This window comes from Alternaria novae-zelandiae, assembly GCF_023758075.1.
Source record: "Alternaria novae-zelandiae strain BMP 2774 chromosome Unknown scaffold_6, whole genome shotgun sequence".
Lineage (NCBI taxonomy): Eukaryota > Fungi > Ascomycota > Dothideomycetes > Pleosporales > Pleosporaceae > Alternaria > Alternaria novae-zelandiae.
The window spans coordinates 845,446-871,689 of NW_026056966.1; the positions used below are offsets into that span (position 1 = coordinate 845,446).

General features: G+C 52.7%; 10 protein-coding genes across 10 annotated transcripts; 5 read left to right on the plus strand and 5 right to left on the minus strand.

Annotated features, from left to right (window-relative positions):
* Positions 1-243: 243 nt before the first annotated feature.
* On the plus strand, positions 244-1,185 carry J4E88_003808 (uncharacterized protein; the record flags this gene model as incomplete). Its single annotated transcript, XM_049397456.1, has 2 exons — positions 244-424; positions 473-1,185. 2 exons carry the CDS (start codon positions 244-246, stop codon positions 1,183-1,185), a joined length of 894 nt encoding a protein of 297 aa, XP_049256844.1.
* A 645-nt stretch (positions 1,186-1,830) lies between these two features.
* Positions 1,831-3,850, plus strand: J4E88_003809 (uncharacterized protein; the record flags this gene model as incomplete). Its single annotated transcript, XM_049397457.1, has 4 exons — positions 1,831-1,909; positions 1,970-1,992; positions 2,271-3,666; positions 3,717-3,850. The coding sequence occupies 4 exons, from the start codon at positions 1,831-1,833 to the stop codon at positions 3,848-3,850; spliced, it is 1,632 nt and encodes a 543-aa protein (XP_049256845.1).
* Positions 3,851-4,542: 692 nt separating this feature from the next.
* J4E88_003810 (uncharacterized protein) lies at positions 4,543-5,528 on the plus strand (the record flags this gene model as incomplete). Its single annotated transcript, XM_049397458.1, has 3 exons — positions 4,543-4,625; positions 4,674-5,053; positions 5,113-5,528. 3 exons carry the CDS (start codon positions 4,543-4,545, stop codon positions 5,526-5,528), a joined length of 879 nt encoding a protein of 292 aa, XP_049256846.1.
* Positions 5,529-6,905: 1,377 nt separating this feature from the next.
* J4E88_003811 (uncharacterized protein) lies at positions 6,906-8,904 on the minus strand (the record flags this gene model as incomplete). The annotated part of the gene is made up of 6 exons (XM_049397459.1): positions 6,906-7,211; positions 7,292-7,470; positions 7,525-8,102; positions 8,156-8,417; positions 8,469-8,648; positions 8,694-8,904. The coding sequence occupies 6 exons, from the start codon at positions 8,902-8,904 to the stop codon at positions 6,906-6,908; spliced, it is 1,716 nt and encodes a 571-aa protein (XP_049256847.1).
* A 922-nt stretch (positions 8,905-9,826) lies between these two features.
* On the minus strand, positions 9,827-11,678 carry J4E88_003812 (uncharacterized protein; the record flags this gene model as incomplete). Its single annotated transcript, XM_049397460.1, has 3 exons — positions 9,827-11,092; positions 11,141-11,235; positions 11,282-11,678. 3 exons carry the CDS (start codon positions 11,676-11,678, stop codon positions 9,827-9,829), a joined length of 1,758 nt encoding a protein of 585 aa, XP_049256848.1.
* A 382-nt stretch (positions 11,679-12,060) lies between these two features.
* Positions 12,061-14,221, plus strand: J4E88_003813 (uncharacterized protein; the record flags this gene model as incomplete). Its single annotated transcript, XM_049397461.1, has 4 exons — positions 12,061-12,152; positions 12,200-12,534; positions 12,582-12,991; positions 13,040-14,221. 4 exons carry the CDS (start codon positions 12,061-12,063, stop codon positions 14,219-14,221), a joined length of 2,019 nt encoding a protein of 672 aa, XP_049256849.1.
* A 74-nt stretch (positions 14,222-14,295) lies between these two features.
* Positions 14,296-14,951, minus strand: J4E88_003814 (uncharacterized protein; the record flags this gene model as incomplete). The annotated part of the gene is made up of 3 exons (XM_049397462.1): positions 14,296-14,561; positions 14,627-14,745; positions 14,800-14,951. The coding sequence occupies 3 exons, from the start codon at positions 14,949-14,951 to the stop codon at positions 14,296-14,298; spliced, it is 537 nt and encodes a 178-aa protein (XP_049256850.1).
* Positions 14,952-15,490: 539 nt separating this feature from the next.
* On the minus strand, positions 15,491-18,245 carry J4E88_003815 (uncharacterized protein; the record flags this gene model as incomplete). The annotated part of the gene is made up of 3 exons (XM_049397463.1): positions 15,491-16,240; positions 17,537-17,903; positions 17,950-18,245. 3 exons carry the CDS (start codon positions 18,243-18,245, stop codon positions 15,491-15,493), a joined length of 1,413 nt encoding a protein of 470 aa, XP_049256851.1.
* Positions 18,246-18,916: 671 nt separating this feature from the next.
* Positions 18,917-20,229, minus strand: J4E88_003816 (uncharacterized protein; the record flags this gene model as incomplete). The annotated part of the gene is made up of 3 exons (XM_049397464.1): positions 18,917-18,954; positions 19,007-19,566; positions 19,616-20,229. 3 exons carry the CDS (start codon positions 20,227-20,229, stop codon positions 18,917-18,919), a joined length of 1,212 nt encoding a protein of 403 aa, XP_049256852.1.
* An 836-nt stretch (positions 20,230-21,065) lies between these two features.
* Positions 21,066-23,495, plus strand: J4E88_003817 (uncharacterized protein; the record flags this gene model as incomplete). Its single annotated transcript, XM_049397465.1, has 4 exons — positions 21,066-21,316; positions 21,373-21,599; positions 21,651-22,320; positions 22,403-23,495. The coding sequence occupies 4 exons, from the start codon at positions 21,066-21,068 to the stop codon at positions 23,493-23,495; spliced, it is 2,241 nt and encodes a 746-aa protein (XP_049256853.1).
* Between the last annotated feature and the right edge of the window lie 2,749 nt (positions 23,496-26,244).

Consider the following 26,244-nt stretch of genomic DNA (forward strand, 5'->3'; position numbering starts at 1 on the left):
GTCTCAACAACATCCCGGCCTTGTGGACCTGGTTCGCGGCGCTCTCACCCGTGGGGTGTATTTGGTACCGATCAACAGCACTCGGTCGCCACATGCCTTTGTGGGGTACCCAAATGCGATGTACTTAAACATGCGGGGTGCCAGCGAAGTGGTGGTGGTAACTCGATTTTCCATTCTCTCGCGAGACCTGCCTCTCCAGACATCCCCAAACCTTCGCAGCCTACCCTTGTAGACCAATCGGAAATGTCTCCCTCTGCCATCACACCGCAATCTGACCAGACAGCACCTGCTGGTCAGGCCGCCAATGCCCAAGTCGAGCAAAGTGTCCCAAATCCCGTCTACCTTACGACTGAGCCGAAGGAGGACTTTGACTGGAAGATAACCCTGAAGGGCAAGGTAGTCGCTATTACCGGCGCGAACAGAGGTCGGTGCATGTCGAATCTAGATTGCGGATAGATGCTGACATTTTAAGGCATTGGACTCGGTCTCGCGACAGTATGCCTCGCAAACGAAGCCGCTGAGATCTACTCTTTGGACCTCTTCGAGCCGGGCGAGGAGTTCCAGGCACTGCAACAAGCAAACCCCAAGCGCGTTCACTACCTGCACTGCGATGTCACCTCTGAGGAGAGCGTCATCAAAGCCATTGACGAAATTGTGGCACAATCGGGCCGCATCGACGGTATGATCGCCAACGCAGGAATGACCAAGCACCAGCCCGCACTCAACTTCGACCGCCCGCAGCTCGAGCAGCTGTTTAACCTCAACGTCTTTGGCGCATACTTCTGCGCGACGGCAGCCGCGAAGAAGTTCATCGAGCTTGGCATCAAGGGGTCCATCGTCTTCACGGCGTCCATGACGTCCTACCGGCCAAACAGGGCAGCGCCATCAGCGCCATACGGAGGAACCAAGGGCGCAGTCCGCAATATGGCACACACACTGGCGATGGAGTGGGCGAAGCACGGCATCCGTGTCAACTCGATATCCCCGGGTTTCGTGCGCACGCAGATGACTTACTACGTTGAGCGGGCGCCCGACTGGAACTTGAAGATGCAGTACTATGGCGGCATGCCTAGGTTGGCCGATCCCCGCGAACTTGGCGGCGCATATGTGTACCTGCTCTCAGACAGTGCCAGTTACACTACTGGTATTGATATTCCTGTTGCGGGCATTGTCGGCGCCTGGTAGAGGGTTTGGTTGCTTCTTCGTCGCGCTATATGCATTGGGTGGAGTTCATGACTGCCGGCTGGCTGGGATATATCTAGAGTCAATTCAACGCATCTTCTTCCAATTCTCGTCCTCACTGGAAATGGGAAGTGATGTGCGTCGATGTTGGTGCAGATGTTGGGGTTGATGCTGATGATGCGGTGGTGCTGACTGTGAAGGATGTAGCGATCCGCCTCGAGCGGAAAGAACCCGGAACGCGCACAACCACGACTGACTAAGCACGTCCTGGCATTGCACACAACCAGTCGCTATCAGCGAAATACCTCCTTTCTGCATAAACGCATGTTCTTCACTTCTCACAAACAGACTTCAGGACTGTATCATGGCCATCAGGCCTCCCAACTTCTGCCGGTGGTGGACAGTGCTTTGGACTGGCGCGGGGTCCTAGAACTGTATCCGACGCGGGCCTTTTGCGAAATTGCCACAGTTTCCCAACCACCGTCTGATCGCCTTTCCTAGGTTCGCGAGATATCAACAACTGGGCTCCGCATGCGCTGTGTCATCCTGGACTAGTCTGAAGCCTGTCCCGTTGGTCAGAGACTCGTTCCCCACGGCAGGCCTAACCGCCGAAGCGGATCCTCGAGGGCCAAGCGAAGTTCCACCAGCATGCGCAACATCATTCGTGATGCAAGCATCGTCAACAGGCAATCCCAAGCCGCGCAAACCCCGTCCCTCACGAGCGCGAGTAAGTTTGCCTATCTCCACTGCATGTGAGAGCTTTACTGACTCGACGCTTCTCTTGCAGGGCTTACGTACGACAACTGGATGGTAAGCTGTGCCCTCAGCACGTGTTATCTTGTCTCACCCCATGGTGAAGCTCGCTAGCCTGATCAGAGACAGCGTGCAAAGTATCCAGTTGATCATCAGCTAACACAGACAGCCTAACTTGTAGACGAAGGAGGGTGAAATGTGACGAGCTAAGACCGCGATGTGCAACATGCAGCAAATCCGACAGAGAGTGCTTATGGCCATCACCCAATGACCCTCCTGGAGGTGCTGCAAGCAATGCATCTGGCTCTGTACAGTCTGACACGTCGCCGGCTCAGGATGCCTCTTCTATTGCCACTACATCACCGGCGCCTGCCAGACGAGCGATCCCACCTGAAATTGATCCTCAGCTTTGGAACGCTTCACCCGAGCTCCTGTTTGAATCGCCATCGACGGTCATCAACTCGTTACCTTCTCCCAACTCCGCACCTCTAGCTTACTACGACTTGCTTGCTGAAGATGCCATCAACAATATCGACAAGTACAATCTCAATGTGGACCTAGACAGGAACAACTTGTCCCGACAGCAAAGTCCAGCAACCGACGGAGCAAGCTCTGATCGACATCCGCTTTCATATGAACGAACGGACGATGCCGATCCATCGGGACACGAGCCTTGGAACTGTATCGATGTCATACCCATGTCGGACGACGAGCTTGTGCTCTTCCAACATTACGTCAATGTCATTGGTCCCATTTTGGACTTGAACGACCCTTCTAAGCAGTTCACATACACTGTCCCTTCTCTAGCGGTCCACAATGTTGGCCTTTTGAAGTCTCTGCTCGCGGTGTCCGCGCGGCACATGGCACTTCTGAACGAGCCACAGCTTCGTCGGCTTAACATACATGATCCGGAACCAGGCGCTGAAGATGGCAGGACCAGACAACTTCACAGCCCGTTAATTCAGGTGGCAACGCAGTACTACTATGAGACTTTGCACTACCTATCGAAGAATCTCTTCTATCCGTCCTACAACAAGTCCAGGGAGATTATATCAACCTCCATTCTCATCAGTACATATGAGATGTGGGACTCTGAAGGCCAGTACAGTAATGGAGCCTGGGAGAGACATCTTCGTGGTATATTCTGGATACAGCGGAGTCAGAATAACAACGGAGAGTCCCCAGATCCGCTTCGGAGAGCTGCCTGGTGGCAATGGATACGTCAAGATACTTGGGTTGCATTCCGCGAAGGACGACGGGTTCTCACTATCTGGCGACCTACCAAGCGTTTGATGGATCTCACCCCGGATGAACTTGCGTTACGGATCGTGTATATATGTGGAAGATGTGTGGACTTTGCGGCAAATGAGAAGAAGTATGATCTGAACACGCGCATCGAGCAAGCTGGAAAGCTCCTACAAGCGCTGGAGGACTGGCATGCGGCGCTCCCGATATCCTTTCAACCCATCCATCGCGGCCCTCCACCTGGACCTGGCGCTCTGTTCACACCCATCTGGATTCATCCTCCTTCGTATGCAGCTGCCATGCAAACCTTTCACTTCGCACGAATCATCGTTCTCATCAATCAGCCATCAATGGGAGGCGTGGACGAGTTTAGAATTCGACAGCGCACACTGGACGAAAGTGTAGACATGATCTGCGGCATCGCCATAACACATCAAGGTAGAGATATCGCGAGCGCCATGGTCAACTTCAAGTCTATCTATGCTGGTAAGCTCCTTCACTTACGTACCATCCAAAACAATGCTTACAGTCTCTAGCTGGTCTATGCGTTCAGAACCCTGTCAAACAAACCGCTATCTTGCATCTTCTTGAGCAAACACTTGACATCACCAAATTTCCACCTAAGACATTACTCACGGATCTTACCAGCTATTGGCGAGCCGAATCATAACCTGCCATTATCGTGCCGAATGCAAGTCAAGTCCGATCTTCCTCCATGAGTGGATGTCAATTTCGTCATCGCGGCAATGCGGCATGTGTCGGACCGCACGAAAACAGACTTTAAGCCGCATCTTCAGCCGCACTTGCCTTGACTCCACTGCGATGCAGACCTGGTTCCGATGAGTTGGTCGCATGACTCGTATCCGGGCCAAGATCAGGAAAGCATGACAAAGTCGGAGTGTCACGTTGCGAGGCAGAAGTCGGAGGTTGTAGCGGAGCAGGCTCTTATTCAGGTTCGCCTTCCCCACAGACCCCACACGGAGGTGTATGTTCGCCGCCGTGCAATTCCCTGCAGAGATGGAGTAGAAGCGGGGTACATGTTGGAGGGCCGATCGCCTCTCTGGGATGGTTGGGCCTCGTTACGAGGCACATCGGCTAAGGCCCGTCGGGCGGTTCCATCGTGCCCGCCGCGTCGCTCGCAACTCCGTCAAGGCCATCCACAGCTGCTCGCGACGAGCACCAATGACAGTCCTCAAACTCCGCGGCTTTCCCGAATCAATAAGCCGCGGGGACATGATAATAGCTTCAGTTCCGAGACGGTTCCGACATGGTGAATTGAATGCGCTCGAATTCTCCCAACACTACATAATAATACGATAGAACATCAAAGACATCATCGATATACATCGTTCTATATCCATCATGCCAGTCAGCAAAGACAACCGTACGCTCGCCATACTCAATGCCGCTGCCTCAGGCAACTACGGCGTCATGGCCGCAATCGCGTACGACACCTTCTACACGTATCAATCACGATGCTAATTGGACTGCAGCTACAACGTTGAGCAACTCACAGCTCTCGTTCGCGCAGCCGAGTCAAGAAAATCGCCCCTCATTATCCAACTCTTCCCGTCGACCCTCAAACAACTACCCCTCCTCGCGCATGCCGCAGCGCACGCCGTGAAGACCGCGACAGTACCTCTCTCCCTACACATCGACCACGCACAAGATGTCGAGCACATTCGGGAAATCATCGCGACACTCCCTGTCGATTCAGTCATGGTGGACATGTCACATTACGACGAAGCCGAAAACCTAGAGAAGACGAGGATATTGACCAAAGAATGCCAAGACAAGGGTATCGCAGTAGAAGCAGAGAGCGGACGGATAAATGGTGGAGAGGATGGTATTGCTGATACGGGAGATCTTGAAGGTGTGCCATACCAGACCTTTTGAAACGCGGAGACGAAGTTTACATACTGACGTTACCAGCACTCTTCACATCCCCCGAAGACGTCGACAACTTCATCGCCGCAGGCGTCGACATCCTCGCGCCTTCAATCGGCAACGTCCACGGTGACTACGGCCCAGCTGGACCGAAAGAAGGTCAACTACACTACGACCGCCTCGAAGCGATCGACAAGCAGATCAACAAGCGCGTCCTCGTCGCATTGCACGGCACAAACGACTTCCCTCCTGAAGTCATGCAACGGTGCATACGATCTGGTGCTGTTAAGCTGAATGTGAATAAGTTGTTGCTGGAGCCGGGCAACGAGGTTTTGAGAAAGAATGCGCCAACGACGCCGCTGGCGAAGTTGATTGATATGCAGATGGATGTTATACAGGAGGCGACGGAGAGGTGGATGGATATTTGTGGGAGTAGCGGGAAGGGCGTTAAGGCGCCGTAGGGTGGTTGCATTGGGTTTCAATTGAATTCATCTTAGCAACGCAGGGCAAAAAACCTTCGCATATTTGTCAGATCACAGGTTTTGCAGTGAGACGAAAGTTGCGACAACTTACGTGCGAACTTTACTGCTGAGTGTAGAAGTAGGCTGCGAAAAGCCAAGCCTAGCCCGGTGCGAGCAGATCTCTTTCATTCTCTCGACAGAGAAGAGTCGGCGTCTTTAGATGATAATACTGTGTAGTCTCGTTTCGCGCTGGTCGCCGGCCTCGATCTGTGGTAGTTCATGTCGGATACAGCCTACAGAATTGTGGTGTTACCTTACAAAAGAGAAAAGACCGGAACAGGCCTGCAGCCTGCATTAACGTAGAAGCATACAAAGTAGTCAGCCTAACGTTAATGTAGGCTGCAGACCTATTAAGTTTGTTCCTATGTTAACATGGTGTTGCAAAAAGAGAAGCACCCACAGCGGAAACATGCATCAACGACAACTATCCCCAAGCCCTTTGCAACGTAGTAGATTACCTTATAACCCTTCCCTTCCTGTCATTGAAGTTCTGCGCAAACATCACGCCATCATCCAGCAAGAGCGCTGCATCCATCCCGCCACCGTCCCTCCCGTCCGCAAAAAAATCACCAACACCCCCAAAACCACTCAGCTCATTCCCAAGCATCACCCAACACTCTAAATGACGCACAGATTGGCAAAAGGAAGGTCTTGCCCGGAATCGAACCGGGGTTGCCGGAAGACACTGATTTTGAGATCAGAATCCGGAGTGATAACCGCTACCTATATGGTGATTAGCGGGGGCAAGCTGGAAGTGGGAATCTGTGAAGACGTACACTACAAAACCGATGGTAATTTGGAAATTACAACCAAAATAACAGCCGCATTTGGCCCTGCACGCAGCCGTTGGCGATTAACAGAAACGTTGTCTGAGAAATTTGATGTGTGGGTGTTTGAGTGTGATGTGGGGCTGGCTGATGAGGGGTAGGTTTGTTGGCCGACCCCGCCGAATGATGTTGGGTGGAAGAATTTTACGTGCGTGGATGGGAGCGTTGACCATGCACTACCACAGTAATACTTGAATACATATTGGCTGACAACGCCTTTGCATTCTTTGATGGTGGTATCAGTATCTTCGATAGCTTTCCACTCCAACCCTGGCATTCCAGCAGTATCGATCAAGTACGTCCCAGTAACGCTGCAAATAACAGATACAAGCAGGGTGTGGAAGCGGTTGAGGGAATCCGGGATGGGTTTGACTCGTTTGATCCAGGTTCACTTGCTAGACTAGCATATGGCATCGCGAGGAAGTCAGGGGGTATGGCGCCAGACGAAGTGTGCATAACGTTGAAGTGCAAACAAGATGTACCACTATAGCTACTCCCCCTGCCTAAGATCCTCCCAGCTACTATTCCGCCGCCGATACTGATGCCGTTGAACCGTTTCTCTTGCATCTAGCGTCACTACATCATTGCCTCCTTCTCCTTGACCATGATGCGCCTTGCTCGGTACCACAATATCCATCTCCCAACTCATGCGCTCATCAATCCGGCTCCATCGCCTCTCAGCCCACTCCATCTGCTTCTCTACATGCGTCGTCGCTTCATCAGCAAGCGCGTGGTCTTCGAAGAGGAACGCGAGTTCTTCTAGGGTGCGCCCATAGGTCTCGGGAAACATGAAGTACTGTGCAGAGGTATCAGTTGATGCATCCCATTGCAAGGATATGTACAAGGCAAAACCCTGCGGAAGTAAAGATGACTTACGATGAAGATGATCTCAAACCCCAGCCAAGCGCAATACATAATCAGCCACTTGCCCTGAACATGTTTCAACCCAATGGGATTAAGTATCGTAGTCGTGAACACCGCTGTCCGGCTAAAGAACTGGAAGATCGTGATCCCCTTCGTGCGTTGCGCGAATGGAAACAATTCCACCAGAAAAGCTGCGACCCTGTTAGCAATCCTTTTCCACATCAAACACGCTCGCTCCGACTCACTGTAGGTCAACGCATTATACCCAATATTATAACACATCTGATACAAAAAGATAATCGCAATCGTCAGCCTCGCAGGTTCAATCCTCTTCGTAGCCGTATATCGCTGCATCGCCACCGTCCACGCAACATAACAACACAACAAACTACTCGCGCAAATGAGATACATTTTCCTGCGCGGAAACCGCCTCACCAATAGCGAGATACAAACCGCATTCACCAAATTCCAGCTATTGAGCCCAACATTCACTTTGCCTACAAAGCCAGGGTCGTCGTACCCGATCATGTTGAGCAGCTGGTTTAGGTAGTAGCTCAGTAGTGTGTTTCCAGACCACTGCGTGAAGAGGCCGAGGAAAGAACCGATTATCACGCGCTTGCGCAGACCAGGGACGGCGATCATTTCGCGCCAGGAGCGTTTGGAATGTTCGAGTTCGATGCGGATGGTGTGTTCGATTTGGGCCATTTCTGCGGCGGCGAAGGGCGAGGTTGTGGCGCCTTCGGCGTGGTAGGTTATCAGTGTGGCGTAAGCTTCTTCGCGGCGGTCTTTGGAGATGAGGAAGCGCGGAGATTCAGGGATCATGCTGGGCAGGTTAGCTTGTTGAGATTTTGGAAGCAGCGGGAATGAGGCGGGTACAAGATGAAGACGATTTGGAGTAGTGATGGGCCGGCTTGGAGCAGCGAAGGTATGCGCCAGGCCCAGTCGTCTTTTAGGCTTTGGGTACCGTATGAGACTCCTGCTGCTATAAGCGAGCCTACGAACCAGAGTGCGTTGAAGAGTGATGTCATAATAGGTCGTTCCTTTGGATATGCAAGCTCGCCCATTAGTGATGAACCTGCGATGATGCAGAAGGGTATGCCGAAACCGAGGATGAAGCGCGCGCCGACGTACATGCCAGCTACAACGTGTGAGTATAAACTCCATCTGATGATTGAAAGTTCAGTCCTACCGTTAATGGAGAAGGCTTGTACTACAGATCCCACAACCATGATCCAAGAGCCTAAGAAGATCGCCCATCGTCGGCCAAATCTATCGTTCACGTACGGCACCAGTGGAAGAGCGCAGATTGCGCCAAGGTTGTATGCCGAAGACATGATACCGAGAAGCGCTCCTTGGGGGTTATTGAAGTCTACGTTGTCAGCAACGGCATGTTGTGGCCGAAACCTCGACTTACAGAGCCGCCATGTTGGCGCGATTTGCACTGCGTTGATCATCTGTGAATCGAATCCAGAAGTCATCTCAATCCCAATACACGTCGGCAGCAAGAGTGCATATAGCCTCCTCAAATTCCGCTTTCTGTACCAAGGTATCTGGTCCTGTTCAACGATGCGCGTCAATATCGGTTCCGCCTGCCTCGCAGCCGCCGCAGCGCCAACAGGCGCCATCTTTGGTATCACACTTCAGACTGCAGCTCCAGCAGAAGTTGAGAGAATGTCACTAGACAGATAAACGAAGCAGTGGCGGCTAGCAGTAATGGGCGTCCGGGGCGTGCGCACATGCCCGTTAGTTCTATATACCCCAGATTTGTGCGGCGCATCATGGCTCGTATCATCAAACTGCATGCAGGTGAGAAAGCGAAACCGGAAGGGCTATGGTAGAGTTGTGCTGGGGTAGGAGTGCATTGACCTTTGCCCCGCACCCGGGCGATGTTGGTGGTCATATACGAGGTCCAGTAACGAATCAAGGATCGTCCCTAAAGTTGTGGTACGCGGATAGAGTAGTACGCCACGCAGATTCGCTTTTGTGTCGCTGTTCGTACGACTGTGGGCATGAAACACACACGCATCTGCGTAATGTTTGTTCGGCGCTATGCGACAAAGAAATCTGTAAGTCGGAGCCAAAAGACGTGTGCATGATACACGATGACATCTCATACTCGATGTAAGTTTCCTCAACCCGAGGAAATGCCAAGAGGGGTAAAGTACCCAGCAAGAACTTGATTAGCGATACCAATTTGACGGCCAGCCTGTTCCAGAATGGTCAGCACGGCACCGCATCCGGAGGACGAACCTTCGGCTCCATGGCATTGGATATGCAAGCAGGATATAATGAGCCGATTGCGGAAGATGGACAACAGTGGGCCGTGCGCGGTATGTCTTATGGTAAGCGATGCGGTGTAAGTAAGCGATGGTGTCTGACGGACTACTCCAGATGTTGCGAATGTGTCGTACACTCAGCGCTGCCTCTGACCGGCTGTTGCACCGACGCAGCGTAGGTGACCGGTGAATAAATGACTGTACTGGAGGATAAAGTTCAGATCGTATGTATTCACGAGAGCTCTTTCGGACACGAACGCCATGTCCAACTCTAAGCGAAGGAAGGCTGCAACTTTCCCGCGATCCTCTCCAAAACGCGCTCTGGCAGTAAGCTTTGATACATGTGATCTGTCCACTCACAACAGACTCGCCGTGTATATGCCGGATCGATGATCTCCTCGATGCCGAACGCATTAGCAGTGCGGACTGGGTTCATCAGTCGTTTGTACTCGTTCTTCAACTCTGTATAGCGCCTGTCTCGCGCTTCTCTTCCTTCTTTCCTCTCAATCTCCTTGAGTTCAAATGAATGTCCAACTTCAATGCCACCCTCGAGTGGTAAGGAGCCCCACACGCCGGACGGCCAAGCGACGCGCATGCGTGGGTCGCGGCAGTCTAGCATGATGCCTCCTGCTACTCCGTAGACGCGTCGCACGATGACGTTGAAGATGGGCATGGTTGTGCTGTAATAGGTCGAGGCGAGAGTGACGCCGTGCCGCATCGTTGCAGTGCGCTCTGCGACAGTTCCTATTGCGTAGCCTGGGACGTCGACGAATTGGACGAGCGGGAGGTTGAATACGTCAAGGAACTTTAGCATGCGTGTAATCTTCTGCGAACCCAATGCATCCAGTGCGCCGGCATTCTGCTCGCAGTTGAGAGAGACTATGCCGACCGGTTTGCCTGCGAAACGCGCAAGGCCTACTATGGCCGTAGTACCCCAAAGGGCTCCAATCTCGAAGAACGAGCCTTGGTCAACAACTTCGGTGATGATGGCGCGCGGGTTGTACATGCGGTTCTTGGAACGCGGTATGATTGATCGGAGGTTTTCTGACATTCGGTCGATTGGATCAGAGCAGTCGATTGCTGGAGGCAGCTTCGTACCGCAGTCGGGCAGGTAGCTCAAAACCGTGCGTATCTGTTCAAAGCAGCCCGCCTCGTCCGGCGCCAGGTTATCGATTGTGCCATTGGTGCAATGCATTGCGGGCCCACCAAGATCTGTAAAGGAAAGACCCTCCTCGAATGTCGCGTTCTTGACAACACTGGGACCAGCGTTGAACAGAGATCCAATATCTGCAGCCATGACCGAGAAGTGGCAGGCCACCACGCGGGCTGCCCCCAGACCAATCGCCGGTCCAACCACAGCGCCCAGATTCGGTATTCCCCCATTGATTTGTTGTACGACTTGTGCAAAGGAGGGTAGCGGAGGGACGTAGGAGAAGCCTGTGGAGCGAATGGTCGTGACGGAGCCGCCGCCAGATGAGCCATCGACGAGTTTGACGATGGGAAGCTTCAACGCGATCGCGAGCTTCTCCATGTATATCTGCAATCGTCAGTACCAGCATGGATGGATGCAATGAATCGAACTCACCGTCTTCTCCATAAGCGCGCCATCAGCGTGTCCAGCGCGTATGGAGAAGTCATCGGCCGTGAAGACAATCTTTCGACCTCGTAATCGTCCGAAGCCTACCCGCCGTCAGTACATCTTCCCAATGCCATCCATGGTACATACCCTGCACGTTGTTCGAAGGCACGTAGTCTTCTGGTTCCTCTTTTACTGGCCCCAACTGCTTCCACTTGACTGTCCCGCTCACGCTGCCCACCTCCTGGAAGCTCCCCGGATCAAGCAGCTGCTCGACTCTTTCGCGCACCCATAGTTTCCCTGCCTGCTTCTGCCTCACGTAGCCCCTATTGTTCTTGTCGGGCGTCGCGGCACTTTTGCGCAGAGTCGCGATCTGCCCAAGGATGTCTGAGTAATCAGCGGGCAGATCTGACTCTGCTCCTTTCCGTCGTCGTCGCTTTGGTGTGTTGGGCGCAATGTGGGAGCTGACCTGCGCGAGTCGGTCCTTGGCGGTTTCGGATGACGTCGACGCGTCTTTGGGCGAGGGCTTTGGGTCGTCGCCAGCCATGATCGTTAATAAAGGGTAATTCAGATTGTTTTTGAGCTCCAGTGATGGAGCGACAACGAAATCGTCACATCTCGATGATGCGGACCAAGATGGGATGGTTGTGGTGGAATGTTGGGGTAGAGCTGGGGAACCGAGGCATCTTCAAGCTCCCCGCGCTTGCCCTCCTCAATCGCACTCCATCAGAACGCGACCATGTCGTTATGGATGAATCGAATGTTCAACGAGCGTCCCGCTTTAACATATAATCCGAATCGCATTCCAGCTCCCAAGAAGGCTCCTTGACGACGGACAACGTGATCCCGCCTTACCTAAACCAACGACTCGTCCACTCGAGTCATTCCACTGATGGTATAGTGGCGTAGGTACCTAGGTATATCCACGAATGTACTGCTTGACCGATCCATACTTCTGGCTGGACTCCAATATGACGCGACCTCCACAAAGACCCATCAAGCGACTTCTTACCGCGAACAGGTTTGTAGTCAAGTAGTATTCTGGAGAGCATGATTAACTGTCTGTAGGGGAGAGATCGCAACACGAATCATCTCTTCAGCTCGAGAACTTGACATTGAGACGTTCGCAATCTACGTATCAGGCGACGACTCGCATGCCGTCCGAGCAAGCCATGCGATCAAACTATCATCAGCTTCATCCTTCATGAGTATTGATGATCTTGTCGGCATCGTCAAAAAGCACCAAATCGATGCTGTACATCCAGGATATGGCTTTCTATCAGAGTCCGAACACTTCTCGAAGAGAGTCTGGGAAGAGACCGGCGCAGTAGTTGTCGGCCCTGGGTGGGGTATCTTGAGTAATACTGGAGATAAGCTTAAAGCGAGAGAGCTTGCTCAACAATGTAAGAGAAAAGGCGCGTTAGAGTTGCATTACTGACACGTAAAACAGGCGACGTCCCAGTATCTCCAGCACTCCAGCAACCCACTAACAAAGTCGAAGACGTCCAACGCTTCGCATATGAAGTCGGGTTCCCAATCATGGTCAAAGCAGTAGATGGAGGTGGCGGCCGAGGCATCCGTCTTATCCGCAGCGAAGACCAGCTTGCCTCTTTAGTGAAAAGAGCAGTCGAAGAAAGCCCGTCCAAGCAAGTCTTTGCTGAAAGAGCTGCGGTCGATGGCTTCCGGCACGTCGAAGTACAGATCATCGGGGACGGTACCGGAAACGTAACGCATCTTTGGGAACGCGAATGCAGCATCCAAAGACGATACCAGAAGATCGTTGAGCTGGCACCAAGCGTTGTGTCCGACCGGAAATTGATTGCACAAGTCATCAAAAATGCTCTGAAAATGGCGAAACATGTAGGTACTGATGCTGATCGCCAATCTCTCACGCTAATATATGCATAGATACAATACTTCTCCCTCGGCACCTTTGAGTTCCTCATGAACCCATCAACGAAAGAATACTACTTCTTGGAGGTCAACCCTCGCTTACAAGTCGAGCACACGATCACGGAGTCTATCTCTATGACTGATATCGTCAAGGCACAGCTATTACTCTCCCAAGGCGCTTCTCTGAATGACTGCGGCCTACCAACAGCCGAACGAGATCCAGAAGTGCCTCCTCCAGCGCATTCAATCCAACTGCGTATCACAGCGGAGAACGTTCAAACTGATTGGTCCTTATCGATCGGCAAGATCACCTCTTTCCAGTTCCCGTCGGGCAACGGCATTCGAGTTGACACACATCTCATCAGCGGCCGACCCGCCGTGGTATCCGCAGATTTCGACAGTCTGATCGCAAAGGTCATTGTAACAGCGTCATCTTGGAAAGACGCCGTTCGTAAAGCCCAGCGAGCGTTGGATGATACGCAGATCGCAGGAGTAAAGACAAACCTCGACATGTTAAAAGCCATAGTCGCGCACCCAGCTTTCCTAAACGGACAATGCGACACCCAATGGCTAGAAAGGAAACAAACCGAGCTCCTCCAATCAAGCCAGAATATCGCTCCAGCCACCCCGAACACCCTTAACTCAGATACTGTACCATCCTCTTCATCCGCCTCAGTCTCAACAGCCAATACCCTCTTCCGAAAAGGCGACGCTTGGTCCATTTCGATCTCCACCCCAACCATGAAGACCAATGAGAAACCACCACCCCACCACCTCGAACTAACCCGTGTCCTGCGCAACGACTTCCCCACCTCGCTCAGCGCAGAACTCCTCTTCACCACGCCTTCAACAGCTTCGTCTACCATGCCCCAAACAACACCCTACACCATAACTCTCTCCTCAACTTCTGCAAGTGCTTCAGCAGCGACGTCGCATCACAGACGCGGGAACCCATCTGACCCCTCGCATATTAGCATTCCCTTCCCAGGTAAGCTTGTGGAAGTGCTGGTTGACGAGGGTGACGTGGTGAAAGAAGGAGATGTAATCTGCGTGGTTCAGCAAATGAAGATGGAACTAGAAGTACGCAGTCCACGGAGTGGGCGGGTGACTTGGGTCACGGAAGCGGAGGATGGGGAAGATGTGGCTGAGGGGGTGTTGGCTGCTATCGTTGAAAGCTCTCAAGAAACGCGTCTTTGAAATCATGGTTCATTCGTTAATTCTTTACATCATCTACATTCCCTTCCACGCCGTAATCCGAAATCACGACCTCTTTACATAGTCTCACACCGGACAGTCGTATAAACATTATCCTTCGTCGCCCGACTATACGGGCAAACCTGCCTCGCCTTGTACACAACCTTCTCCAGATCCTCCTTCGCCAATCCGCGTACCTTTACGAGGAGCTGGACGCGCAGACCCATGTCTAGGTCTTTCATGCTGCCGACGAGTTCGACGGTGGATTCGACGATCGAGTCTTCGGGGGTGGAGGGCATTTTGACGCCGAGGGAGGGGGCGACGGCGTTCATGGCGGATTGGACTAGTGGGGTTAGTTGGAGGTGTTTTGGAGGACTGGTGTATGATGGGGAGGGGATGGGGACGTACAGCATGCGCCGTAGCCGGCTGCGAAGAGCTCTTCTGGGTTGGTCTTTCCGGCGTCGCCGGGGCCGCCGAGGGCTTTGGCCATTGTTAGGTCGACCTTCAGGTTCTCGCCGTCTACATGTCTGGAGATGTGTCAGTTTGTTTCCTTGCGTGTTCAATGGAATAATTCATCGTACCCTGTGCGTGCACCAACTACGTGCGCCTTTGCCGAGTAAAGCTTCGGTGCTGTCTCGGTGTTCAAGAAGCGACGGCAAGGTACCGCAATGCCATTCCGCTGCGAGACGCGGACTGCATTGCGGAGGATTGGTGTGAAGGTCCTGCTAGCCATTGTGTATGAAGTGAGGTCTGTGTGAGGGTGATGTACGAATTGAGTTCGTGGGTATGCAAGAATGAGGTTTCAAACGACCAGGGCTGGAATGTGCGGTTCACCCAAGCTCTAGCAAAAGAACTCTGGAGCTATGACAGCTGTGACGTCCACGCGACGATCTCGCGGCGTTCAAAGTCATGACGTTTGCATCCAGCCAGCTTGGTGGATTCTAGCGCAAGGCACTCCCGCCGCTAGTGAAGCGAGATCTGGGGAGATCGTGGATCGTTTTGAGCAGCAAAAAGGTGACGATTTGCACATATGCTGTTGGATATGTGGGAGCGTAGAGAAACGACTCATAACCGTATTGTAATGGATTAGAGATCGAACGCTACCAGCTGTACCATATCGAAGGATATAATGCTTCGATACGTTGTGAGGATGGACACTTTCTCTGGCTAAGCTTTAGAGATTCCTGCTATTTACGCTCAAGCCCGAGAACTCTTTCCTATTTCCTCGCCCGCAACGCAGCTAAGTATCGGTGTTCTCGCAGTGGCGATGAGCTAATCGTGTAGAACGCTCGCATTTCCTGTATGCTTGCCTTTGTCATGCTGCGACGACATGGTTTCTGAAGTACGAGGTGACGGTGTGGTTGCTGTAAGGGTAGGCTCATCTTCCGGGGCGTCCAGAGTTATCGCGCCAGCTCTCGAGCTATGTCCTTCTTGAACGACCGCAGAGAGACTAGGTACGGGTCCGTTCTGTGTAGAATTAGGCTGGTGCACAGAACCTTCCGGAGCTATAGAGTCGGTTCTTGAGCTCTCTGCTGCTTGTACGGCTTCAGATATGCTGGTTGTTGGTATACCCGGTGCAGAAATGGGTCGGTGTTCGGGTTCGCCTGGGGTTTCAGCGTTGTCTCGCGGACTTTCATCTGCTTCCGCTTTTCCAGAGGTGTTGCGTTTTGATTCTTCTCGTTGCAGACGCTCATCTTGAGTGCCGGGAATACTCGGTGAAGAAGAGTCGAGATCCTGATCGGTTGTAATAGTAGGCTCATCTGGATCTGGTGGATTCTTCCATACTGTGCATCGCGCAAGCGATGAAAAGACCAAAACTTTCGCATCTATCTCGCTGCTCACCAGCCCAGATCCGATAAGATGCCTCACAACCTTATCAGTATCTATGACCTTGTCACTCATGTTCCGTTCCGCATACCAATGCCTGCGTTCTTCATGATACTTCAGATTCATACCTCGCCACAGTGCATCCATGAAGCCTGTAAGCAACTCAAAAGCGCCGTAATCTGCTGGCACGCCCACCTGCACAGCGATGTAGCCTTGAAAAAACTTATCACTTGCCGCGACAGGTCGATTGGACCCTTGCATGCTCTCAATACTTAGCCCAGCACAGGGACTTCTCAACGTGTCGTCCCACTCCTGAACCTGATTATGTCCGGTTCGTGGAACCTTCATCCCACCTTTGGTGCGATAAATATAAGAAACTTTTGCGTCGATCATCTTCTCGAGGAATTCTTTCTTCCTTGTCCAATCTTCCACAGAAAAGACTTTCGCCACACATAATACTCTAGACCGGGGAAACTCCTCAAAGCTCCACAGTGCTAGCAGAGCACGCAATGTTTTTGCTTTGATCCTTCCATCCCATGCCTCGAGCCTCAGACGGGCGTATTGTGGCTCAGAGTCGTTGTGTCTACACACAACTACGTGCTCCCACTTTACGAATTCGCTCGAAGGATGCCAGTCTCCAAATTGATGTATTCGCCTCATGGCGTGCTGAAGCTGCTTGGTACGGGCAATAAGATCACGATCAATTTCAGAAAACAAAGATTGCAGCTTTTCCCGTAGTACAATCCTAGGATCCTCGATGGTTATCAGATCCGCGATAGGCGTACTATCTAGGCCAACTGGTAAGTCATATGGCAGAAAACTCCAGTCCTCATGATCTTCCGCTGACCAGGGCTCACCCTTGGTGGGCCATAATCCTCGGCAACGAGTTCCCAGGGACAGCGCAATCCAATTTGGATCGGGGTCGTCAGGTAACTGAAAGGTTATAGGCTGATTGGATATCCCCCGCCGAATCCAAGCCCGTATGCAAGTCATCAAAAGTGTAATGCCAAGCTGAATGACTGTCGCGGACCAGTGCAGTGCTCTCAAGCCGACGAATTGGCAGACGAATCCAGCCAGACAGGAAAGGACAGCGATGATGACCATCAGTCTCTGAGTCTCAGCTTTTCCTGAACCGTGTGAAAGGTTTTGGTTCATCTCTTCTGGATCGTATCTTGAAGTGCGAATTTTCAGATCCTCAGGGTGGTTCAGGATGACATACGCTCTGAAGGGCTGGTCACCCATATTTTGTTGCAGTTGCAACCGGAAAATCTTCTTCACTTCGTATTTTTCCGTGGGAATGAAAACTTGCTCAACAGTTGTTGCTTCGATGATATATGAGCATAGTGCCATACTGACGACAAGTAAGCACGTCCCTAGAAGGAAAGTTGGATACGCGTAATCTTCGACAGCCTTTGTATTTTTCGGTTTCCCCCAGTAATAAGTCATAAGTGCAGGTATTGCTACAGCAACGAATTGCAAAGCAATCCCTACCATTGCAAATGCCCATAATTCTCCGCTCCCTGGAAGGGCACCGTGAACGTTGAGTGTGAGATTTGGTGGCTGATAGGTAAGCCTTTTAGCGAGCATTTCGTTGTCCGTCTCTGAATCGCCTTGTGCGTCAGATATGAGGACTCCTCTTTTGTACACGTCACTCAGATCGCCGATGTAATTTTGACTAGGATCTTCAAGTCCAATTTCAGCCTGATTTGAGATCGGCTTGCATTTATAGACGACCATCTCGAGGATCTTAGCATGACCCGCTTGACGCACGACTCCTTCCTCCGTCCAAAGCTCTGAAGTGGCATCTGAAGTCGATGAGAGCAGCTCCAGCTCCGCTGTCGCGATCTTCTCTCGCGCACTATCAATGTTAGCAACTTCATTAACCTGGAATGAAAATCACTTACCGGCCGATGATAGCCTTCAAAACTCTGACGTTTGAGACTCGAATCGCGGAAACTACCGTGGTGATTATTCCCAGCGGACCGACAGCGAGAAGTATATGATCGGCCCAGCCAAGCGACATGCTGAGAAACTGTTTCGTGACTTGCTCTCCGAAAAGCGTCAAGAGAGGCGCCAAATCGCTGCCGAGATTGTTGATGAAGTCTTCGCCATTGAAGCCGTCTGAGGGGGTAGGCGTGGTGATGATCGGTATTGCCGTTGGCGTGCCGCTGCTGGTCGGGGTAGTCGCGGTCGGCGCCATGACTTGGACAACAACGAAGGAGGAAGTGACGAAGGACAGCGGGAGTATGACAGAGCCGCGCGGGGACTCGATTTGAAGGCAGGCAAATACGGCTGAGCTATTGCGCAGGCCAAAAATGCCGCAAGGCTGAGCACAGGAATCCCAGCAACGACGCTGGCGACGCGGTTTGACTGACGGCAATGCGCCTGAGAAGCCTGGAACGTTATACCCTCAGTTGGCGTTGCCTCGGAGAGACCCTGGGAGTGTTCCGGTATTGTCTTGGGGATGTCAAAGGAACATTGGTTGAGAGAAGGCAGGACGAAAGAAAGTTGCGGGGCTCAAGCTGGGAGGTCATCAACATCAGCTATGCCTGAAGCGAAGGTGCATGAGGCAGATTGATAACTGAACGAATGAGACACCAAGCCACGTCTGACAGCAGGCGCCTACCGCTACACTCGGGCGAGGAAGGAGCAGATGGAACGGACTTCCAATTCTGACCAACTGGGGGATGTGTTATCTGTCAGAAGCCAATAGGCTATTTCGGTACAATAGAGGCGTGTCTTTTTTGGCATGCGCTTACCTCGTGCCGATGCGATTGTGATTACTTATGGTTGTGCTTCGGTTAGCAGAGGCCTGTCAGCAGGGTTTCAATCGTCGCAGCTTTGCATGCCATCGTCTCGAAGATGATTGATTCAATAGTCTATGGTCTTTTTGATCGCATCGTAAACCCCTGTCAATGTCAGCAAAAGAGAGCGCCCGCATGTCAGTACATCGCAACTTACTAGTAACATCCGGAATAACGAATTGCTCGAACATGAGCCCGGTATGTGTCGCCCACCCCGTCACTCTCTTCACAGGCGCCTCTAACCGAAGGAAAGCCTTCTCCTGAATCGTAGCAGCGACCTCAGCACCAACACCAGCATTCATCATACTCTCATGTACTACAATCGCCCGTCCAGTCTTCTTCACGCTTTCTAGAACCGTCTCTCGGTCCCAGGGGTATATCGTCCGCAGATCTATCAGCTCAACGCTGCAACCGAAGTCCTTCTCTGCTGCTGCTATCGCGGCTGAGCATGTGTATAGCGGTGTGCCGTACGAAACGATCGTGACGTCCTTGCCAGTCTTGAGGACTTCAGCCTTGTCGAGCGGAAGGTAGAACGCGTCAACGGGTACGTGCTCGACAGCAGCGCGGTACAGTATCTTGGGCTCCATGAATATGACGGGGTCTTGACAGCGTATCGCGGAGAGGAGGAGGCCTTTGGCCTGGACGGGTGAGCGGGGTATTACGACGCGTAGACCGGGCGTGTGGGTGAAGAGGGCTTCTGGGGACTGTGTGTGGTATCTAGTGACGTGTCAGTCGATTTCAAGAGGGAGCACTGCTGGAGTCATACAGTGCGCCATGTCCGACACTGCCTGATGGCATGCGGATGACTAGTCCTCCACAGTTGACGCCAGTGCTCCCCGACCGGTATCTGTACTTGGCTGCCTCATTGTGTATTTGGTCGAAGGCAGGGAAGACGTAATCTGCAAATTGGACTTCTGCTACTGGCTTCATGCCCTCTGCAGCGGCTCCGATAGCAAATCCCACCAGGCCCTGCTCGCTCAAGGGAGTGTTGAAGACGCGTTCGGTGCCAAAGTCCCCAGCCAGGTTCATGGTGCACCGGAAGACACCACCAAACTGCACATCTTCACCAAACACCATGACGCGTTCATCTGTTTGCAAAGCATATCGTAGTGCCTCGTTGACGGCGGTGTAAAGGTTTATGCGTTTTGTCTGACCCTTTTGTATGTCTGCAGGGAACTCGGGGTTCGCGAGAGAGGATTTGGCGGTGTGGTGGAGAATGGGTGTCGCATCGTACTCTACTGTGCCATTGAGGCGTGCGCCGGGTGCTGCCGAGGAGTATTGTTTGCGTTGAAGGTGGTGTTGACAGCGGGGCCGGAGTGGTGCTTGCGGGCGAAGCAGATAGCGCGATAATGCCCGGATGGATGGTGTTCTAGCAGCCATGTCTATAGAAATGAGAGCAACGAGTTTCCCCAGAACGCAGAAAAGGTACATGCAATAAAGTCATGCTGGGCACAAACATGTGAGCCGACGGTTGTGCGGTTGTATGTCGCGGCTACCAGCGGCTCTCCAGGTTTCAAACGCTGCGGAGTTTAGCGGGCAAGCGCCGAGAGAGGAAGGTGCCGGCACGTGATGGTACTGCGAGTAACGTGACTTGAAGCTTGCCAAGGCTGGAGGCGCTGCATAATGACGATTGACGCCAGAATGGTTCGCACGGCAGGTGGAGACTAGCGCGTCCAAACTTCGATGGTTTGCGACAAATCTCCTAAATCATTGTGCGATTGTGATACAAGGGGCTTGCGGTTGTCTACGATTTAGGTATACTGCAGAGTATGGCAAAGACGGCTACGATCGCAGGAAGACGGCACCGTGTTGGACTTGGCGCCTAGTCTTGAGCCTGGGGAAAGCAATACAGGCTAGCGGGAAGAAGCCTCGCCCCGGGGTCAACTTTGTGTCCGGCCCCTTGTACCGAAGACGCGTACACATGCTGTGCAGTGTGATCAGAGGCAGATGCCATTGCGTGATAGAAGGACAGGCTGCTGTTAATTACGCCGGGTGTATACGAAGGGTTGAGGTCTGACACAACAAGACTGCACGCGCCTTTGTCGCCTTGGGAAGGCTGCATCATACGTCTAGATCCCGGCCGTGCGCAGACCCACCAAACCGCTGCTTCCGCATCATTATTTGCGCGCCCACCACAAACCTTGGAGTCCACCTCTCTCGCCAGTCCATCTCCCCGACTCGGACACTCTTCATCTTCCCGCACTGAGGCGCTTCCCATGGCCATGAGCGCTCCTCGTCCACGCGCAGCAGCCAATGGCTCGATGCGGACTGCTCGCCTCGCCTTCATCGGCCTCTTCCACGCCTTCGCGCCCATGGTGACCGCGTTGCCCATGCCCTTTGGCGACGCGACCTTCAAGACCGCTGGGGAGGAGGTCCCAACGGACAACGATGGAGAGCGCTGGCTTCTCCTGGGTATCGCCGTCGCGCTTGTCTTGGCCGGTGGTGTGTTTGCGGGTCTGACCATTGCGTGAGTACATCGCAGTCCCGCCGTCGTGTCACAACGCGCTAACAGCGACTGTCCAGCTTGATGGGCCAAGACGAAATCTATCTCCAAGTCCTTGCTTCATCCGGCGAGAAGCACGAGCGCAAGAACGCAGCCAAGGTGCTGAAGCTGCTCGAGCGAGGCAAGCACTGGGTTCTGGTAACGCTACTCCTGAGTAACGTCATTACCAACGAAACCCTTCCTATAGTCCTGGACAGGTCCCTCGGCGGAGGATGGCCTGCCGTTGTCAGCTCCACGGTCCTCATTGGTATGCGCACCCTCTCTCTCACCTACTCTGTTTACGTCTAACACGCCTCAGTCATCTTTGGTGAAGTCGTCCCTCAATCCATCTGTGTGCGCTATGGTCTGCCAATCGGGGCCATCATGGCACCCATCGTCCTCGGCCTCATGTACATCATGGGCATCGTCGCCTGGCCGACTGCCAAACTCCTCGATTACCTCCTCGGAGAAGACCACGGTACCGTTTACAAGAAGGGTGGACTGAAGACACTCGTCAGCCTGCACCAGTCGCTCGGACTCGAGCACGAGCGCCTGAACGAAGATGAAGTCACAATCATCACCGCTGTGCTGGACCTCAAGGCCAAGGCTGTCGGCAACATCATGACGCCCATGAAGGACGTCTTTACCATGTCGTCCGATACCATCTTGGACGAGAAGATGATGGACAACATCCTTTCCGCTGGCTATTCCCGTATTCCCATCCACACCCCCGAGAATGAGAACAACTTCGTCGGTATGCTTCTGGTCAAGATGCTCATTACGTACGACCCCGAGGATGCTCTACGCGTACGCGACTTTGCTTTGGCCACCCTACCCGAGACACGCCCGGAAACGAGCTGTCTTGACATTCTCAACTTCTTCCAGGAGGGCAAGTCCCATATGGTGCTAGTCTCTGAATTCCCTGCTGAGGCACGCGGTGCCGTCGGTGTTGTTACTCTGGAGGACGTCATCGAAGAACTGATCGGAGAGTAAGTCGTGCATCCTCGAAAAATACTCTGGCGCCTACATTGTCGCCGGATCTTCCAACCAAGTTTGTACTAATGAGACCAGGGAAATTATCGACGAGTCCGACGTATTCATCGACGTGCACAAAGCAATCCGACGCATGGCCCCCGCCCCTCGCGCCCGCGTTCCTCGAGGCAAAGTCGTGACCGATATTCCCCGCAAACCTTCCGAAGCACAAGCTGTAGACTCCGAAACAGACGCGGAGCAGAATGGCAAGCCGGCGCCACGCAAGACCTCTCTACCTGAGATGCCTGAAGGCCACCCCAAGCCCTCTTTCCTCCTTCGTCGCCGTAGCAGCGGTAGCAAGGGAGCCGGTTCACCTCTTCGCAGCGACGATCCGACCGTTATGCAGCACCTGAAGCATCTCGGCCCTTCGAATGTTGCCACTAGGCCCAAGCAGACTCGCATCAACACTGTCAAGATCAAGCCTGGCCAGACAGCTTTGACCCCTGACATTCCCAAGACGATACCGGAAGACTCCCAGGCTCCAACCGAGGCAATTCCGACTGAGGGTGTAATAACCCAGGAGTCCCATGCGCCTGAGGGTGGTATTGGTGAGGGCTTGCTAGCATCGGCAGGTCGCGAAGCTAGCGACGGCGTACACAGCGTAGCGGTGGGATATGGTACCATGGCTCCAAGCGGCGACCGCATGTCGTGGAGATCTGGTCGATCGGGTATGAGGGAACACGACGACGAACCTACGTCTCCAAAGGGTGGTGCGAACGAAGACGACGAAAACACCCATCTCTTGGTCGACAACCGCAATGAGAACGGCGAGGCGAACAGATCACGGGCACGCTCCGTCAGCACCATTGCCTCCCTGCGCTCGATGCGCTCGCGCTCGCGCAGTCCCTTGAAAAAGCGACACACTGCTCGAAGCGGTAGCATCTCTGAGAATGTTGTCGACGTCAATGGCATCAAGAAAATCGTCTTGGAGACCACAAGCTCCAGCGACTCGGAAGAGAAAGCGAACGGCAGCCAAGTCGATGGTCAAGACGGCGAAAAGCATTCTGAAGCCGAGTCTTCGCATGCCGGAGGCAAAGGCGCAAGCAAAAAGAAGAGGAAGAAGCGAGGTAAGAAGAAGAAGGGTGGCGCTGGAGACAGCCACGAGTCACAACCTCTGCTCGGAGACAGGTAACCTTATTGCCCGTTTTGAGCATGTTGTTAATCCCGGTTTCTACAGAGGTCATGAGCGAAATCGGTGCGAATGCGAGTGCGAAGTTTCTCAGTCGTTTCGATTCTGGCAAAATTAATGGGCATGCATCGGCGTCTTCATCACCTTCTTCTCCTTCGATGTTCAACGGGAAAATGGATGAGAACAATGGGCATTGTTAGGACTGTTATCTTTTCAAGGAAGTGTATTATAAAAAGGTGTGTCGTTTCTTGGACGATGGGTGTCGTCTGTGAGCTTGAAATATATATCTTGTAAGCTCATGTACCCTGTCCTTTCTTTGATTACGCGACATGACATATCAAAGTTGTCTTGGCATCCTCAACAATGATCGTAACGTTACGTCCCAACGCGAGATCTGCCTCTTACCACCAGTCTAGTCCGACCAGGGATCATAATTCCTATCCCCACAATTCCCCGCTACATCCGACCACGTCAACACGTCTTCATCATCCTCAAGGCACCCACACCACCCCGGTCTCGAAGCCGACGGACGGAACCCCCTCGAACTAATAACCCCTTTCTTGACACTAGTCTTCTTGCTTTTGCCGCCGTAGTACTCCTTCCTCTTCCTCTCCCCCCACATTCTCAACTTATTCGGCTGGTCAATACACCACAACACAACTTCCCGAGCTGCAAACGCATCTTCAACAGAATCATAGCCCACTTTCTCAAACCCGTGAAACCCACATTGAAACTAAATGTTCTCATTTCCTTGATGGTGTCCTAGTGTAAGCTACAGGCTTGTTTAGTTCTACCCCTTGTATGAGGCGCATCGGCAATCATACCCCGTCTTGTCTATAGGGTGTCTGAAGCTAAACAAAGACATCTCCACGATATCTTGCACATGCATCAATCTGGACAAAAAGGGTTTCTTCCCGTCAAAGTCGTTAACTCCAAGACCCAACCATCATGATTCGGTAGATACCCCCCTTCCCTGTCACGCGCGTGTCTCCTCCTACCAAACCACTCTTTCTGCTGTCGATCCGCCCACATCGATACTTCAACAGGGTTGGTGATCCACCGCTCAACAAGTCTCCGTATGGCGAACGCATGCGCGATGGAATTACTTCCCGCGTTGTCGTCGTCTTGAATCTGCAGATTGAGCAGTTGATGGCACAGGGCTTTGACGCTCCAATTCCACTTCACTCTTGGTCCCAGCTTCTCTGCGGCTAGAATCGATGTATCGATGATGCGCGTGTGTTGCATCCGAAGGGCGGTTAGGGAGGGGAGTAAACGGTGGCCTACTAGGATGGTGTTGGCGTCGATGTATTTCCATAGTTCTGTACGCGCTTCTGCCCAGCTTCGTAGTGTGCTTTCTGCGTCAATGGGTGTGGTTGATGTTTTCGCTTCTTGCGCGATCTGACTATGAGACATGTACCAGTCTGCGACCGGTTGGAATGGCTGGATCACAGCGTCGATGAGGATCTCTCTAGTGAAGTAATCGATGGCTGATATGCGCGTTATCATCGTTGAGCAGTTCAGCAAGATGGCACCTCGCTTTGGCGAGTGGGAAATGTGTGGTGGGGTTGGAAGAGATGTATTCATGAGTGTTGTGATGTCCTTTATGACTTTGTTGCGGTTGGAGTCGAATGGGTATTTGTTAGCAATGAGGGTGGCTCGAGTATGGCAGAGCGAATCAAGTGCGGTAATTGGTGGAGACTGTTGGCTCTTTGGAATTTGCGCCAGCTTCTGCTTTGGTAACGCTGGAGGTACCTGTGTGTTTGACGGTATACATGTCTGTTTTCTTGGTGTGTTTGCGTGCTTGTATGCCAGTGATGTCTTGGTTGGTTCTTTAACGGTCGGCTTTGGAGGCGCGCTTATATGGAGTGCAGATACAAAGTGCGAAGAAAGTGATCCTTCCCAAGCTCTCGGAAGTTTCTTCACGACAACAGGGGCTGCAAATTCGCCATTCTCCTTGTGGATCGTGCCTGGGACATTGACGGCTTTCTGAGTGCTCGTAGTGGAGGATATCGCATGCTTGGCACGACAATGATTTGATAAGGCGGGATTACTAGCGAAGGTTCGTTTGCAAAGAGTGCAACTGAATGCTGATGAAGCTGGGTTTTTGCCCTTGTTTGGTGACATTGTAGTAAGGTCTCGCTGTTATCAGCAAAGGCGAATGTAAGCTCTGTAATTTCCTGTTCAGAGGCAACGACCATGTTATCGAGTGTAAGTCATGCTGAGCAGGCTGAACTGCTGGTAATACCTGTTCACGCTCCCATGCTGTGTAACGATGGACGGGGACGCACCCGCTTACCCCGCCCACTCAGTGCTCGCCACGTCGATTCAAGGCTTATACGCGCAACCTGCATTGCAGATATGAGAGATTCGCGATTTGAAGGATACGACCTGTATCCTGCACATGTAAAAGCTTCGCCAGCTCGCAGAGAGGCGTGTAAGTTCTGGTGAAGGGGAAGGTGGCTCCGCCCCCTCGGCGCTTTCGCGGTTCTAGAATGCTTGGTCATCGGACGTGTGATGCTGCCGGTACTGCGGGTGCTCGAGGCGTCTTTGAGCATGATAGCAAGGTTTGGTCAGGGTGCATCCTTCGGAGTCGGAAGGCGCGTTGGACTCAGGCACGCTATTCCAGAAGAGGAAAGGCCTCAGAGCGGGATACGGGTTACGCCCGTCCTTGGAGCAACATCTCAGTGCAGTCTTCTCAGTCCGAACTCCGAACAACATGGTCAACGTCGTTGTAGAGCCACGGCAGCTCCAA